The 17,722-nt window shown below is 38.2% G+C and overlaps 1 protein-coding gene and 1 long non-coding RNA gene across 5 annotated transcripts in view; one reads left to right on the top strand and one right to left on the bottom strand.

Annotated features, from left to right (window-relative positions):
* Nucleotides 1–76: 76 nt before the first annotated feature.
* LOC148717431 (uncharacterized) lies at nt 77–17,515 on the bottom strand. Of its 3 annotated transcripts, XR_015994583.1 has the most exons (3): nt 17,462–17,515; nt 12,741–12,820; nt 77–2,957 (listed from the first exon to the last, which is right to left on the bottom strand). It is a non-coding gene; the product is annotated as an uncharacterized LOC148717431 (long non-coding RNA). The 3 variants fall into 3 exon arrangements; XR_015994582.1 differs by lacking the exons at nt 12,741–12,820; nt 17,462–17,515 and adding an exon at nt 3,933–4,051; XR_015994581.1 differs by lacking the exons at nt 12,741–12,820; nt 17,462–17,515 and adding an exon at nt 3,295–3,921.
* The window catches only part of LOC111332094 (E3 ubiquitin-protein ligase ZNRF3), a 14,886-nt gene continuing 1,534 nt past the window's right edge, over nt 4,371–17,722 (top strand). The window contains exons 1-11 of one of the 2 annotated variants that reach the window (XM_088742953.1): nt 4,371–4,583; nt 6,860–7,339; nt 12,209–12,334; nt 13,371–13,445; nt 14,741–14,826; nt 14,921–14,975; nt 15,170–15,256; nt 15,827–15,853; nt 16,471–16,665; nt 17,296–17,398; nt 17,710–17,722. The exon at nt 17,710–17,722 is cut by the window's right edge and continues 380 nt beyond it. In XM_088742953.1, coding sequence (XP_088599079.1) covers nt 7,133–7,339; nt 12,209–12,334; nt 13,371–13,445; nt 14,741–14,826; nt 14,921–14,975; nt 15,170–15,256; nt 15,827–15,853; nt 16,471–16,665; nt 17,296–17,398; nt 17,710–17,722 — 974 coding nt within the window. In that variant the 5' untranslated portion in view covers nt 4,371–4,583; nt 6,860–7,132. Of the gene's footprint in view, nt 4,584–5,585; nt 5,747–6,859; nt 7,340–12,208; nt 12,335–13,370; nt 13,446–14,740; nt 14,827–14,920; nt 14,976–15,169; nt 15,257–15,826; nt 15,854–16,470; nt 16,666–17,295; nt 17,399–17,709 lie in introns of those variants that run through there. The other variant, XM_022937361.2, reaches the window with a different exon arrangement.

Below are 17,722 nucleotides of genomic sequence, written 5' to 3'. Positions count from 1 at the left end.
GATAAGCACAGGTTAATTGTATATGTTACCAGAGTCCAAACGGTAAGCACAAACTTTACGTACCTAAATAAACACATTCATTAATACGGACTTTATTCAAAACGCCAAAGGAAAAACCTCTTTGAAGTACATGACACAAAGATTGCCTTGAAAGGAGAGTTTTAGAGGTGGACCTTTTGTGAAATAACTCCCGAAAACAAATGGACAAGGAAACAACTACAGACTAAGAGGATCTCCACAAATTATGTAAGATGATCTAGTAATTCTACGAATAAGAAAAAAAAATCGTAAAATTATAACATATAAAGAAATCTCTTAGAACGATTTAGGAGCATGTTTGTTTGAACTTGCTAGTGTTGCGGGTCTGACAGAAAGCCCCGGATTGCTTGTAAATCGCGGACAATTCTTACAAAAGAAGAAAGTTTAGAGCAGTTACAGAGAGACAGTCTGAATTGCAACTTTTCCTTAAGGGTGGATCTCGTTCGTTTCGATTCAAGTTCTTCCGTAGTGTTTCACCATTTGTAGTAACCCGGTTCTGCTCTCCACTGACTTATCTCGCTCATCGATTATTCGCAATGTTTCACATTTATCCGAATTCAACTTTGGCTGCCACGCTTAAAACTAGTCTGTGATTCCAACGCATTTCCACCCTGAGGGATTTTTGGCTACCTCTCCGTAGAGCTTAGTTTCGTTTGTGCCGGCGTAACTGCACTTTTGAAGAAACTCCAGTGGATTTGTCGTAGACATATAAAGACAGAGAGGGCCCTTAAATGTCTCCGGGGATACACCTGATTTCACCTGAAATCATGAGGAATAACAGCCCCGCAAAACGACTCGTTGCCATCGGCCAGTTAAGACGTTCGGAGCCATTTAATCAAGGAGCAGCCGGTCATCTATGTAGGACACTGTCAAGCGCACCAGAAAAGTCTCAGCAGTCCTGAGGAGAAAAACGGGTAAGTTTCCACGCTGTTACCGGCTCTATTTCATTGTACACAATTGAATTAGACTAAATAAATTACTTTTGCTCCGAAATACGGCGCCCTGTGATTCTTCTCTGCCAATTCACACACGTTTGATGTTTGCGGAACCTTACGGTAGTTGTCTCTTACAGTTCTTTTAACCTATTTAAGAAAAAATGGTGTTATGTTGGCACATTTCTACTTGCTGGGCTGTAAACCGTAAATTTTTAACACATTCAAACTATAAATTAGTGAATATGTTTTCACAAAATCTTGACCTAACATCTTCATTACCAAGCAGAAAAACGGGTGACAACACTGTTAATTACTCACGGCTGCCTTCAAACTGTGTCATTTAGACTTTGTGCACTATTCATTTGGAATTGTCACCAGAAAAAGTACAAAACGCGCATAAACTCGCGTAAACTCTACTGAACGACTAAAAAATCCAGCAGTACACGTGATGGACTAATGACGAGCTTTAAGGCGAAGAACAAAGAGACGTCTGGGAACCGGGAAGAAAAAAAAAGATTAACACCTGACGCACAAGGTAACCAATCGAGTTTCAATTACCCAGTCTCCCTTCGTCACATATTCGCCTAATATGGAAAACCCAACGCTGGCTCTCTATTCTCTGTCACAACTTTTGCTGTCTCACTTAATTGTAAGGATCCATACCTTGCAGAAATTAATCACGGGGAGATATTAATTGACAATCTGACGTTTCTTGTGCAACTCCAGCTGCCATTTGAACAAACTATATATTAAATGGCCTGTAGTTAGCGAAATATTAGTCGTTGTGCCGCTAATTTGCGAATACTCATTGACTGTTGGAAATTTAATTGAGAATTTACACGAGACCAATGACAGATAATTAGTTTAACAAAGCGAAAACTCTTTTGCACAAAGTTAGAGTTGCTCTCTTGCTCCAGCACTCAAAGAGGAAGATTTCAAGTATTGGTCGTAGTTTTAAAAGTATACATTTTCAGTTTTTTCTTAACAAAAGTGTGATTCTGCTCTTTCTTACTCAAATGTATTGTGATAAAAGGCATTCCGTTTCCGAGACAGTAGTTTCCTAGACTTCTGTCAGTTTCCCGATTCCGCGGTCCAACTTTTTCCGGTTTCCGATCATCATTTCCGCGAAGATAACGCAAGACGCTGATGAGACATTTGTAACCGCAATAAGGTGTTTGTGAAAATATTTTCCCTTTCTAATACAGACCTCTAACAATAGCACCGAGTCACGAAACTTTTGATACGTGTTCAAGGTCTTCCTTTCCGCACCACATTGCGGAAATTTATGTTGTGGTTGCGGTTGAGCCATATTACCTTCCTACGCCCTCTAAAATTAATCTGCGATACAGAGTCACGTTCTTGCCATTTTTGGTAAGGAAAAAGTACAGTGTCTCTTAATATTGAATACGAACCGAAATTCTTAGAGTGAAATACAGTCGAAGCTCTCCCTGCGACCGCTCCCGTAAACAATCAGTTTTAGTTGCTACCACCAATGTAAAATCCCGCTTAAATGTCACTTAATAAACTCTCTTGTATGAAAGCTCTCGTAAGCGACCACTAAGTCTAAAGTTTAAAATATTTAAGCGAAACCGCATGTACTGTAATTTGTAGGGATACTTTGGCACATCAGGTACTGATCTGCACAATTAATGAGAATTTACAAATCCCAAACGCTTTTGCTGAAAACTCTCGTAAGCGACCACCCCTATTGTTTATAATTTTTGTTGTTTTCGAGAGCCCACTCTCCAAAGCGAACAGCTTTACTTGCGACCACTTTTTCGAATTCCTGGGGTGGTCGCTCACGAGATCTTCGACTGCATCTACTGGTACGTAACCAAAGAACTATAAACAATGGGCAAGTTTTCCTCTGAGTTTAGCTGTCGGGCGCCAGAGCAACAGCATACCAACGTTTTCCTTTTAATCAATCCCTCAATTAGCCATCAAGGATTGAGTGATTGCGTCAGACGTCTTCGATCGAGGAGGCTGAAAAGACAAGATTAGGTGTCACACCTGAATTTTCATACCAAGCTTCAATATGTAAGGATACCGTAACGATTACAAAAGCTGACGTTTCGAGCGTTAGCCCTTCGTCGGAGCGAATGGCTAACGCTCGAAACGTCAGCTTTTGTAATCGTTACGGTGGCCAATTTACCATTTCAACTTTGTTGATATATCCAGATTATTTCGTTACCCCAACCGACGCAGCCCCAAACAGTTTCTTTCGAAACTATCAGCCTTTATTCAATATGTAAGTCTTGATTCAAAAGATGAGTGGTCGAGTCCCTAGCTAAACTTAATAGTAATATGTGATCGAACAAACCTTCGCCTCTCTCGTTCACAGCTATAAAGCGTGAAAAATAAGGTGATAGCAGTTTAGAGATGAGTCAAACAAAATAGCTAAATTAGATTATATTGCGTACGCTTTGAACTGAGCTAAATGCAACGATCGTTAAATGAGGTGACGCACAGGCAGCCCAAGCTCACTACTAGAAAAGCGGACGTGACTCTTACCGCGTTGCGCAACGCTTTATATTTATAAAGGTTTGTATGGGATGTCATCGGTTTGCCTTAAAAGAGAGAAAAAAATTTCTTGTTTTGAAATAAAATGGACTTAAAATATTGCCTTGTTGTTTTCTTTGTCGATTCCTAACGTCTCAGGCCATTTTGAGGCGTTTTCGGCGAGTTAGCGCTATGTTGGTGTTCAACTGCTAAAAGAAGGACAGACTTTTAACACTAAATATCCCCGGGTTTGCGTGCACAAATGTTAACAATTTGAGCGAACAGAACCTGCACGCTTAATCACAAGAAAAACCTTGGGGCTTTGTTCTCTTTTCGTAAGCGATGGGCTTTCTGTTTTCGTCATTTTTAACGAAAACAACAACACAGCGATCACTTAGATGTGGCTTGGATGAAATTGCATCTCACAGAGTCTTTAAGCGCTCTTATATAGTCGAGTACCTTCAGACAGCTTGCGGGCACTTTAGTGTGAAAACGTCTAAAAGAATTCTAAAAAAAATATCGTGCGAGAGCAGAAAAGGACCAGTCTGGCCAAAGGGTACCGGCAAGATGAATAAAATACGGCACAAAGCGAGTGTTTGTTAAAACAACCCGCTCCAGGTTGGAGAAAATTGCTTCTTTTTTACAAAGGTAAAACGCCATTCATAAGATAACTGAGGTCATTAAAATTGAATAAGCTCCACTGAATAGTTTTTACCACCCATTTGCAAAAAAAAATAACAAGCAAGGACAACGAACAAAAGATTTTTCAGTTTAACTCAAGTTTCGTGCGCGCAGCCTGGCGAAAAGTTGACATCATGTAGCTTGAAACCGCAAAATGAATTTAAAACAGACAATTTCTTTTAAGGAAACTTTGAACTGTTTGTTTAGCGAAGGAGGACAATTAAGCGGTCTGGAGCAAGGGAGTTCTGCCGAAAGGAAGCACTTGGGAAACGAACGCCACATCAAAAAATCTATGATAAAATTAGTGACTAATCTTAATAAGGATTCTGTAAGCACGCCGACAATATTCTCGACCCTATAATTTTCGGAAAAATAACTCCTTAATTTCAGCTGAGTGCCTGAAAACCTTCACAATTAAGCATCACTGAAGTAAGTGCAATTTTTCCTCACATTTTATTAATTTTTTGCTATCTTAATCCATCGGAAGAAAGGCAAAACCGAGTAAATATCGGTTCCCTTTGTGGAGTACATCGATTCGATAACACACTATTTGATAATGATTAATTTCGCGCGCACAAAGTTTCTGTTGCTTTCCATTTCATTTCATTGCGTCGGCGAAGAAAAAAAAAAACATCACAAAAAGAACAAGTAGCTAAAAGCCGGTTTTTTTTTCGGAGATAAAATCCTAATAAAGCCTTTTAAAAGAGAGAAGCAGTTTTCGTCAGCTCTATACGCCACCCACAGCTTTCTCTAACGAGTTCCGTAGTTTTAGAAAAAAAAAAAAAAAACCTCTTCGCCCTTCGTTGACGCAAGCTGCCAAACTAATTTGTTAAACAAAATCGCTCAATTTTGAAGATCTAACACGAATGGACAGAACACTATTAGATAAAACGTAAAGCTCGGAGCAAGCGAGACACCGCGGCGCTCTTTCTGCGCAACAATTAATAGATTTTAAAATTTATGACTTCATTTTTCTTACAGCTTAATGCATCACTCTCGATTTACTTCCAGTTTCCAATTCTTTGGCGGAGCACAGTGAAATTAAATTGCACGTCAAGACTGGTTGGCGCAATTGCTGTGCTGAGTCACTCACTGACGCAATGCACTTGAAGCCCTTTTAATGAAGAAAGAGAAAGTGGTATTTGCGACTTTCTCATGGGGCCAAATGAACACATTTGCATCCGTCGTAGTCGAGCGCACCATATGGGGAACTCTTTTCGTTTCTTAGTTTAAATGGACTTCTTTTAAAAAAAATAAATTGTTTATTTGAGCTGTTTCATACTCCCCGGTGTCCACGATTTAAATTTTTTAAGACAATCTTGACAAACCGCCCTCTGCTTGGGACACAATTTCCTGAGTCACGGTCAGCCCAATTACACGGTATTCAATCAAAAGATGAACATCGCAATCTTACTTAAGCTCGTGGAGCGTGGGATGGGAAAGTTTGCTCAATGTGAAAACATCTCTCACAAGGACGGAGGAGATACCCAGAATCCTGGCTCGTGCACCCTTAAAAGCTCTCTCAGATGGTTAATTTGCCTCATGTTGAGCTGCAAATGGGGCAATTAAGAGCTCTTGGTTGGAATCGCAAGGTAACAAATTGGTCGTATTAAAATTTAGAGAATTGCCCGTCGCCGACATCATTTCGGCCGCGACTTTCAAGAGCATTTCATTTCACCTCATCGCATTATTTATTTTTTCTCTTCAGGATTTTTTTTTTCTCTTCTCACACGCTACAAAATCATGGGCAAATCACGTCTTCGCAGGAACACTCAGGAATACCAAAGTCTTGAAATTTCAGATCAGCTCTGTCCAGGCCAGCTAATTTCGTCGGCAATAACCTCGGTTGCCAAGCGTTCTTAGGCTTATTGCGATGAAACAAAGTTTCAATTAGCAACGGCTATTCAACAGCATGCGGCTCAGTTCAATTATATTTCCAAAGCATTATTGGAGCGGTGCGCAGAAAAGGACATTGGAGCATAAAATATTAAAATGTCTCAATGGGTAAATTGTCAAGAAAAAAAAAACACATTTATATATGTATGTACAGACTGAGTCACCGCTTTCCTATATAAACCGCATAAGAGGTAGGATAAATAACTACTAAGTAAATTTTTTAAAAGGGAGAAAAAAACGCTTTTTTCGTAGCAGACGTGCAGCAGTGTTACTGTGAAATAAAGAAAAAATTTCCATTGAGATTTAAAAGAATCGAAATTTTGTAAAACGCGCAAAATCCGCTTCAGAGAAATATTGATATTTTAAATACTTTCCTGGCCTAATGAACGACACAAAACAATCGCGAAATACCGCGGATTTGAACTGCACAATGATACAGCTGAAAGAAGAGATTCTAAGCCGGTCGGTACGTTTTCAAGAACGAAATGGTCGTTTTTTTCGGATTATTTAATTAGCATTGCAATAAAAAATGCACAAAGAGGGCAGATAAATGAGAGCTTTCCTAGCTCCGCCTCGGCAGGTTTTAATATTTCGCGCTCGGCCCCTTTGTTCAACAGCGGCTCGCTTTCAACTGGTTAAGTGAGCCAGTAGATCGACGCAGAGCTGAGCTGCAGCTAATGGGCACATTTGCTCAGCCAATTTAGCTTAGCCAGCCGAATGAGGGCGTCAGAGATACTTTGTTTTAGGGGAAAAGTTAAGTTAATCCACCAGGCCTGACCATTAATGATTTTTTAATTATTTTTTGACAGATTAAATGATTGATAGACAGAGGCGGTCCCTGTGGCGGTGAGTTCGGACCGGCGCGTAAAGAACAATAACAAAAAGCACACGAGTAATATTCAACTGTGCTCATAAACAACAGCTACCCCCAAAGGAATCACCTCCTTTAGAGGTCCTGCGGTCGGGAAACAATCTAATAACCTGCGACGGAGCCGTGTCGTTCGCGGAAATGTTCAAGGGACATCCACGCTGATTTCGCTCGAATTTGACTAGAGATTTTAGTATTTTAGCCTGGACTGGCGATGGAAATTTCTACGGCGATCGCTTGTTGGCTGATGGTGTTTTTTCACGCGTGGCCGACTGTCACACTCGCACTTGAGAAAGCTCTTGTGGAAGTTGTGATCTACGAACACTCGTCCGGAGGAGATTATACGACACATACATATGAACTCGAGGGCACGTTTTCCCAGGCTGGAGCAGCTACAAGCGCTGAGGGCGATATACTTAAGGTGAGTGATTCTCTTGCGTTCTACTACTAAATTACTCCGCACAGATCTTCGCGAAACATCGATCGAATTCGAACGAATTTCTACCGCAGTCAGCCTCTCCCTGTGGTTTTCTTTATCTCGCTTCGCTTCGGTCCAGTCGTGCGTTGTTCCAGATTTTTTTTCGCGTGTGATTTTGCCTGGACTTCGAGCGAGTAATTTCGATTTGTTTACCTTGTGCCGGTCAAAAAAAAACCCCGCATGCATGACATATTGGAGTGCGACGCTTTACTTGTTGTTGGTTCGATTTAATGAATACAACGATCACTTTCATTCAAAGCCTCGGCATTGGTCTTGCCGTAATTATAATTACCCTCAAGTGCTGTCACGAGAGCGAGCCGTTTTTTGTCCGCGATCGGACTTAATACTGGCCTTTGTTAAATACGAGGGATGCCTGCTAGCTCGATTAATGTTCATTTCACTTGGCGACAAGTTTACTCGTGGTTTCATCCATGATGCAATCACGTCGCCGTTCTCAAGCAAATTTCTATTAGCGCCTTCGCAAATATCATCTTTGGTTTCTCACAAGTTAAAGGCTCAGTGATCAATTGTTTTCGTTTAATAAAAAACACGGGAATTTTACGCGTAGGAGTCGTGCGTCGTGGACGTGACTGCCCTTCGCTACGGCCTGCAATCAATTATCTTGTAGTTTTCAAATCGGATTGTGTTGGTTTCCGTCATACAAGCGGCGGAATGTTTTGGTTTGGCGTGTGTGCGCTCTAGGATTTATTCAGGCTGTAGTGTATCGTTTGCGAAGATTGAACAGCTTTAAGTATTCCTCTTAAACACGCCAGTGTTTCTAAAGGAAGAGGTCGATAGGTCACTGGTGTGTGTACTCTCGGTAAGATTTGTCAGAAACAGCGTTTATTTGCATGCCGGAAATACGAAGCCTTTTGAGCTCAAGAGCACGCTCAATTCAAGAGACAGCAATAAGGAATGGCAGTCATTTTCACCTTGATTGACTTCCTTTGCCGTTCGCAAAACACTCGCGGTCGCACAAGCACCTCATCATCTAATTCTTTCAACAATAAGTGGGTTAGCTAATAACAGCAGCGAGATTCTTTTCATTACAAGAGTCCGTTTTAATCTCAAATCGAAATACCGTCTGCACTTACAGCTTTGTGCTATTACGACCAAAGCCTATCGAGGCACTTGACCCGCGTGTGTCTGAACTCGGCCTCTGTCTAAGGCACATTTATTATCGTATTCTAGTCAAGTTTATAACTATTCCGAGTTGACAGATACGATCTGGGATAGCGAAGGAGCCTGAGTGTTCGACTGAGATAAAGTCTCTTTGCTTACACAACAGACAACTCCAGGGATTATTGGTCTTTTACTAATGTTTATAGAGGAAACCAATCTTTGGAGTTCATGATCGGATCCCAAGAAACGCTGCCGCGACTGTATTTCCTTAAACATGAAATTGAAGAATTCTCCGCACACGATATTTCAAACAAACTAATGTATCTTTGAAGAACTGTATTTCTCTTAGCGCTTTGTGGAGTTCCACTTTAAAGCGCATTCCACATCTTCACCGAGAGATGATTAGATTTTATTATATGCTCGAGGAACAAAAGAAGGGCTTTGCGCTAAAACCACAAAGAGCAGAAACGTGACAGAAAATGTGGCCTTCGGGCCATTAGAGCAAACGAGAGCGGCGTCGAGTAACTGCGACTTCCCTCCGTCACACCAAGAATATAATAAGTTAGGTCCGCTCTGTGTTTATTCATCGAGGGCCTGCGAGCACAATGCTTACAATTACAATTCAGACTTACACAAAGCTGTTATTGCCGCTAGCTCAAGATAATTAAAGGAGCCAGAAGACCTTGAATTAAATCTAGGACAATACAATCATTTAGCGTTCATATCGCCATTGTTGAGGCGGTCTTTCTATAGGAAGCCCGTCAGAGGTTGATAACCTTTTTATTTTCCATTTCTGGGGTCTTTAAAGTGCATTCTAGATTGGGTTGAGCATCGAAACGAACGTACGCTTGTGGAAAATGCGGGAAATGATGTCATTCGTTTCTCAAACGCACACCAGTTTGTGGCTTATCGCTTTAATAAAACTGACGTCAATTAAGTGTTAGTAGGAAAGTATCTTTCCGTGCGACTGTCATTTGAATGATCTACAGAAGCCAAAAACAAAATTTGCTTTGCGTTTTCAAGAGTCTAGGGAAATCACATTTTTATAATACTCCTTTGTTGTTGTGAATACATTATTATTGTTTATCGAACAAAACTTATTAAGTAGAACTCTTTTGGTCATTTCATTTTAATGAAAAACGAGTCGGCTCTTTCTTTCTCTCTTTCACTTTCTGCTCCACAGAGGTGTTGTTTTGAAAATGAAATTTCTTTACGTCTGTATGGTTTTGTTTTTTTTCGGTTTCGCCTGCAGTCAAGTCCTCGAATGTTTTTTAAGCGATAAAACACGTGGCTTTGTGAAGTAATGTGAGCAGCAAATTATTGCGCCGCTGCCGCGTTCCGCTCTATTTAAAATAAAGCTAAATGGCCCTTGTACTATGTCCGCATCGGAACCGCTCTCTCTGTGACTGCGATTATCGCGTCGCCGCAAATCATTTCCGCGTACAAATGTCCATTACTTCGGCAAGCCAGAAACATCTTTTTTTCTGGAGCTTTATCTCCAGACCAAACTTTGTGGGGAAGCGGGACTGATTGCCTGGGCTAATTACACTAATGGCTTTTCCAGAGCACTTTGAAAAGACTCGTAAGCAATTGCGATTTCGGTATCGCGACGTTGCCCTCTAAGAAGATTAGTCTATCACTTCGAGTGATGTCATGATAGCATCGAAAACAATAACACTGCTTATCAGCACCGCGAAACAACAACGCGTACCATGCAAGACCTTTTGTCTGCAGCGAAGTTAATAAAAAAGTTGTTTTTCTTCGCTTCCAGGGAAGGAAATTTAAGACTTTTCATCGCCGAACATCACAGCTGGACTGAGAGCTTTGCTTAAATTCTTAGAAAGATTGAAATGCCTGGTACACATTTAGAGAAAGACCTCTTCAAATAATTGAAGGGATATCGATATAATTGCTCGCGGGGGCTTTATTTTGAAAACAATCTTTCAAGAGAGGATTCTGTTCAAGTACCCGTGTAATAACCACTTGCGTTCTGCCGGCAGGGCGAAAATGAAATACCGTTCTCCACGTTTCCTAAGAAAACTTGAAAAAAAAAATTGTCGTAAATCGTAACAGCCATTTTTGCAGTTCAATTACTCCAAGCGGACGATCAATTGTCTACAACTTTGGAACATTTGAGGCCCCTCCTGACCAAATTAAAACTGACCTCAAAAACTTAACGAAATTGTGAAGCGGCTGATTCGCCCCACTGAGTTTGTAATTAAACTTTTACTAATCGAGCCGCAGTTTTATACTTTCCACTGATTAAAGTAAAATCTACCTCGACAGCGCGAATCTTCATTCGGCCCATCATTTGGTGTTTTGTAATTTGAGCCGTTTTGAGAGAGCGGCTTGTGTTTTTTTGTTCTCTCCGTTAAAATCTTTCTTAAGTTCTTATGGCTTGTTGTGTAAACATTGCTTCCGATATGTTTGTGTAACTGAGGACCTTGATTTCTTGCGATTGTCATTCTTAATATTCGCGTTTTTTCTTTTATCAAAATTACTGTTGTCTACGAGTTATTTCGCTCTCAGCTTGTCCTTTTGCCCAATTGTATCTGCATTGAAAACTTTTGAACAGACTGAAAGGTGTCTGCGGCATCGTACCTATCGAACAAAAACCTTAATTCTAAAAACCTCTTCAAAATTCGGTTCACCCTTTGATTAATTTGGACCTTTACAATTTTGAGGTAGTAAGGATTTTGTGAGGTAGTAAGGATGATTACGCTTAAAATGAAAATGAAAATTTCCGACCAGCTCCTTTTGATGAAGTTTCGGCCTTGATTAAAACTTTAACACGGTTTTTCATTTCTTTGCCTTTTAAGACAGCAAAATTTGTTTTGCGGTAAAACAAGCCTCAATTAATTGGAATTTTCGTTCTTTTAATAACAGTGGTTTTTCATTTAACAAGAGCTTGCTAAAACCTTTTGTTTCGAGCATCGTAAACATTTATTCAATTTCAAGAAAGAAATAAGAATTGAGACTTTAGAAATTGGTTATTTGCAAGTACTGTGTCCCGTTTAGAGTTTTAAGTAAAATCAACGATATCAAAACAAGTCAAAGTGAAGAAAGCAAAAAAAGAGATATTGAATAACTTAGGCACCAATCTTTGCAAGAAGTTTTCTGTCATTTTCAAATTCAGAGAAAAGTGACATTAATTCTGAGTGTCATCAACAAGAGAATCCGAGTTTGTGTTGTAATGTTTATTTGCAATAAGGGAGTTTTGTAGCATTACACTTTTTAATCCTTGCTTTTCGACCCAATGTGAAAGGGAAAAGATCTTCAACTTTCGATAAGTTCTTTTCAGTTCAAATTAATTTCTTAAAAAAAAAAACTGTTCAATTAATGCATTTTAGACATTGGAAATCCTTACAAACCTCGAAATATTGGAGAGAAGTCTATATTGTTTTTTTGGCATAGATCAGGCAATCCTTTAACCTTGTACATATTGATGATATGAAGAATAAATAAAAAATACCATTTCAGTGCTTTTACACTGTTGAAAATGGCATGCACCTTCACAGGTGCAGATCAAACTTTTAGTACAACTTAATCTCACTGATGCAGGAAGTGAATTACATGAATGTGATATCCCCAATCACAAGAAACACACTGATCTTCTCATTTTCCAGCCCTAACAGTATACCTAACAATGAAATTTTAAAATATTCTTGTTCTATCATTCTTATTCAACAGATTCACCCCCTTGGGCTGTGCAATACATCAGATGATGGCGATTTATATGAATATGGTTGGGTTGGTGTAGTCAAACTCTTGCCCCCAGCTGATTCTAACAAGCCTTGCTTTACTCTACTTGAAAAGGTAACTTACTTCCTCTACTAATACCTACAATTAACTCATCACAAATTTTTTAACAAAGTCTTTCAATCCCCAACCATCAGTACTTAAACAGGCCAGAGATGTAGCAGAACTTGAATGGGACAGGAAATTAATTCTTTTCTTTAGGCAACTTGCATGACTCAGTTTCTAACAAAGCTTTCAAAAAGCCGCCTGCCCCCCTAGATTTATGAGGCAAAAGTCATCAAGCTATCAATAAATCCTGTAAGATGCCAGCATTGTTCAAAACCACATTGTTACAGTTCCTCTTTGAAATACAGAGAGGGGGACGACTTTCATTCCAATCCCATGCGGTAATGTTTTATGGAAACACCCTCAAAATCTCATGAATAACTTATTTTTAATTGCACTAGCTGAGTCATTTATTTACCTTAATCACTCTTTCGATAAACAGCCATGTTTTCCCAAGCTGCACAAAGAGTGCAATCAATTCTAAATTAGTCCTTACACCTGGAAGATAAAAATGTAATTAAGGGTGTGTCTGAAAAATGTTTGCAAATCCAAGTTAATATCTACCCTGGCCCTCAAACTCAAAATGTGGGTGTTGGCATGATAATTCTACCCCTGTGTCACATTTTGCACAAGAAGACTTAATCATCCTAGTTAATGGGAAAAACATCATAGACAAATTACGGGATTATGTAAACCATATGTGTACCCAAAACAACATGAAGTGTAAATGCGTCTAGTTGAAAACATTCCTTGCCCCTCCCACTAATATTAACCACTTAAGTTGTTTTCCTGTTGTAAAGTTTTAAAGAAGAGGGTTTACACAAGGCTGTACTGGGTATACAATTACAAGTCAGCACTAGAGCTTTGCACAAATAAATGTAAAGCCACAAAATGAGGGAAGTATTAATTCTATAAGTTGCCTGTGTGGCTGTTCACAGGGAAGAAGTACATTGATAATGAAAATTAGAAACTACCTAACCAAAGTCCACACAAATCTTTTTTTTATTATTGCTTACTTAAGTATCTGAATTATTATTATTTTTTTAAGGTCAAGAGAGCTTTACAGCGAGGAGCTACAGCTATTATTTTTGACATCACAGACCATCCAAAGGCAGCCGATGAGGTACGAACACAAATGAAATTTTCTTTTTTACACCATTTTTTCCTCTTACACCATTTTTTCCTCTTAACAACAAAAACCACAGATCCAGTAACCTCCTATATCTAGCAAACAAGGTCAAAACAAACATCTTGCTTAGACTGCAAAGGGGGCAAACCCCTTGAACAAAAAAACAACTCAACAGCTGTTCAAGTTGTTAACCTTGTGATATATCCTTCCCTTGTGGAGTAATTAAAGAGGGGATGAGCTCCAGTTTCAAGACAGATCTGTTTTCGAGCACAAATTAGTGTTTGTAATTGCTTTAGCAGCTATGGACAATTCCGTCTGTAATGTAGATCAGTCTTAAAAAAATTCACTCAAATCATAAATTTTCTGATTACATCCAGTGAAAAGAAATGATTGCCTTCATTTGTAAAAAGATACTTCAGAAGGACCATCTTATCTAGATGATATCAAAGTCCACTTGTCCCACTTCATTGATCTGTACTCCATGTACTTTTACTGGACTCTGTTACTCTAACGTGGCTACATTTTAGGGGATTTATTTTTTTTAATCATTCTATAGCATTTATATTTTTCAATGTCCATCTGTTATTTATCCTGTTTTAAAAAAATTCAAAAAATCTTGGCATAAAAAAAATATCTACGAATCAGGAGGAAACATCATGCACCTTGGATTATAATCATTTCTTAAAATGTTGATTTAGGAATAGAAGAATTTCAACCTGGATGTTGTTGTTGTTATTATTCTCCACCAGACAATGTGTAAAAGTAAATTGTCCTCATTTGTCTCACTGTGTAGGCAAGTGCTTTATGTAGGTGAAGCTCGTTTTGATGGGGGAGGTATCCCATAATCTATATCCAAAGCGACTATCACACATTTTGAGACATACTTTGATGCTCAACCTTTACAAGTGACTAGCATCTAATTTCTCCTTACAATATCACCCCTGAATCATACATTAAGGTCGTGAGAATAAAGAAAATGATCATCATTTAAAGAAACTCTTGATTTTTAACAAATTCTCCTTGTCAGCACCTTAGGAAATGTACAGAGAACAATATGGAGAATATGGACACTGATCTCAGCGTGTTGAGGGTTAATTGTTAACCTCATGTATTTATCCATCTTCAGGGATAAGATAATTTGCCTGGGCTATTTTCCTTGCAGACATGGGGAGTATTTCCCTATCTACTCTGCTGCTATGATGACAATAATTTTCTCAACCTTTTGGTTAATTAGAATCAGTTTAAAATATGGTATTTGATTAACCATGTTATTTGATTCTTCACATTAGTTGAATGCTGCAGAGGACAAGGTTGATAGACCTGTGGTGCTCATTGATGGAAAAGATGCCAAGAAGTTAATGAATATAGTGAAAAAGTAAGAAACTATATTCTTCATATTCAACTTCACACAAATGAGTTTTCTTCATTATCATTTACTTAAAATTTTTATTTTATTGTTTTTGTAACAGTCAAAAAGTACCCAGAGCAAGAATTCAATATAGTGTGGCTGGTTATACACCACAGGTAGGAGTTGATAATAATCAAATTCACTATCAAACTCTATTTCATTCTACATAAATCTCAACTTTCTTTACAGGAAATTTCACACAGCTATACTAGCATTGTCTTTGTGCTATCATTTCTAAAAACTACCCATTAATGTACATTCAGTAGTTTATTGTTCACAAGTGAAAATACCCTTTTTTATTGCTTTTCAGAGAGCATCTAATGAGTACTTTGACATGGTCATTTTTATGACATTTTTCATTTTGGTCTCCATTGTATGCTTCATCTTACTGCTTAAGGTAAGACTAGCATAATAAATAAATAAATAAATAAAAAATACCACTGACCCTCTCAAAGCTTAATCAACCAGCAACCACCTTTCTACCATGAGCTGCTTTAAGATTTAAAATTCAATATTTCCAGCGGATGTGGGATTACAAATTATTGTCTCAATCACTGAATTGAATGATTTGGTCACCAGAATTTCAGATTCGCACATTTTCAACCCACAGCAAAAGAACAAAATGCAAAGTTTTTTCACATTTCTTTGCCTAAACCATATTCCTCCTGTAGATAAAGTTATTAGTGGATTTTATACAAGGGCAACAAAGCAGAATCACAGATGTTTCACTTCTTCAGCACATGATCACAATGTTTTGGTCTGTACTTGGTGCACTTGCTATGCAAATGGCTTATTAAAACTTATAATTTTTCCTTCAAAACAAACATTCTAGGAGAAATTTCTGTGATTTTAAATTAACAGAAATGTTAAGTTGAGGCTAAAAAATTCTGTTTGTAAATAATTAGTAATTGATGCTGTAATTCTTATTCCCACTAGCTTCTTTGAACATTTTTTCTTTCTTTGTTAGATTAAATGGAGACAAAAGCAAAAAGAGGTAAGCTTAATAGAAGAGTGCTTTCCATTTAATTTTACAGTCAGTTCATAAGGATTTTGTCAAACAACAAAGGGTTATGTCAGGTGTAACAATCATAGGACTGCTAAGAGAATAACTGTGTCCATCAACAAGTCATAATACATGTTTTTATTAAATCTGGTTGGCTAAATAGGATCACTGAGTATACCAACAACTTCCAAGTAATTCTGCAAAACTTTCAGTAATTTAGTAACTACTTTATCAATTTCTTTATGAAATAATGTTAAATCAGCAGTTGTACCACCATGTACAGAGTTTTTAAAAAAAACCATATTGCTCTAGATGTTTTGATAGCAGTAAAATGATGCAATTTACAAATGATAGTGGTTGTGAAGCTCAAAAGCAGTTATTAATCATATAGTCACAGAGATCAATGACCATATCTTTCACAAATAATAATAAATAATAATTTAGCAATGGACATTCCACTGGGTGGCTCTTCTTGTCCACTGTTTCCAGATCGAATTGGAATTTGGAATGATCAATGCCTCTCCGTAGATCAGCTGTGCTTATTAACTAATCCAAATCTTTCCTCTCATCAAGTATTCATCCACTGATTTTTTTTTTCTGAAACACAGTCCTCTCTTACACGAATGGCACTGCATGCTTTATCAAGAATGGAAACTAGAAAATACCACAGTGGTTCATCAGATTCCTTGAGCACAAGAGAAGAAAGCAGCAACACAAGTGACAATGAGAGCACACTATCAGTACAGTCTGAAGGACCTAACTCCAAGTGTGTCATATGTTTAGAAAAATTTAAAGAAGGCCAGGTAATGGTCCATGTTTGGTTTAACAACTGGGTCTTGTTTTGTGTAAAATTTATTCCAGTAAAACAAGTCTGTTCCTGGAATTGTCTGAGTCCGTACCACACTATGGCAATACCCAAGAAAGAAGATAACCTTAGCTTTACAATTTAACCTTGAAGATTGAACCACAATCTATTTCCAACATGAAAGGGAAAAGCCGTCTTCCAATTCAAGCATAGCATATTTTATGACAAGAAAATTTCAATAAAAAAACTTGCCGAAAAGATAAATTATAGTAGGTAAGAGAAACCACTAATCATTACAAAAATTTCCTGAGTTGCTTGGACAGGATAAAAATTATGTCCCAAAACATTTAAAGATAAACATAGTCTTGTTAAGGCTTCTATATGGAAACTTTGTAAATATTTTAAACTATTACTCAAACAAAGCGCTTGTCCCAAAGACAATCTACTGTTTCAGCCATTGTTTCTTTTAGGAAATCTTGCCGAGCCTTTTTCTAAAAAAAAACCGTCAAGTTACATGGTGAATTCCCTTACATTAGTTTAACACAACAACGGGTCATTCATTATCTATAAATTTATCAGACTTATTGAGAGATATTCCCTTTTAACATTTTTCCTATATCTTTTCCAGGACGTTAGAATCGTTCCATGCCGGCACGAGTTTCACAAAGATTGCGTTGACCCATGGTTATTATCGAATTATACATGCCCCTTGTGCATGCTGAATATAGTAGGTAAAAGAGAACTTAATTATTATGTCACTGAAAGTAAAAACTAAATTAGGGTTTCATACTTACATATATTTCCTTGATAGAGACATATGCCAATTTGGCTACCATCTTTAAATTTTCTGATAAAGAAAGCTACTTTTTCATTGGATGATTCTCGTCCAATGCGCATCATTGTTTCACTGTGGGTCGGCGGGCGTATGCAAGATTTCCAAGTAATGATGAATTGCCTCAATCTGTGGTCTGTTTTTGTGTGCTCCCTTCCCACAAGATGTTTTGAAAATATCAAATCTAACTCTGATACTTTTTTTCTTCAGAGAGGGAAGGGAC

Source organism: Stylophora pistillata, chromosome 13 (assembly GCF_964205215.1).
Source record: "Stylophora pistillata chromosome 13, jaStyPist1.2, whole genome shotgun sequence".
In the NCBI taxonomy this organism is placed as follows: domain Eukaryota; kingdom Metazoa; phylum Cnidaria; class Anthozoa; order Scleractinia; family Pocilloporidae; genus Stylophora; species Stylophora pistillata.
The sequence above is the reverse complement of the archived record's forward strand: the minus strand, read 5'-3'. Positions and strand labels throughout refer to the sequence as shown.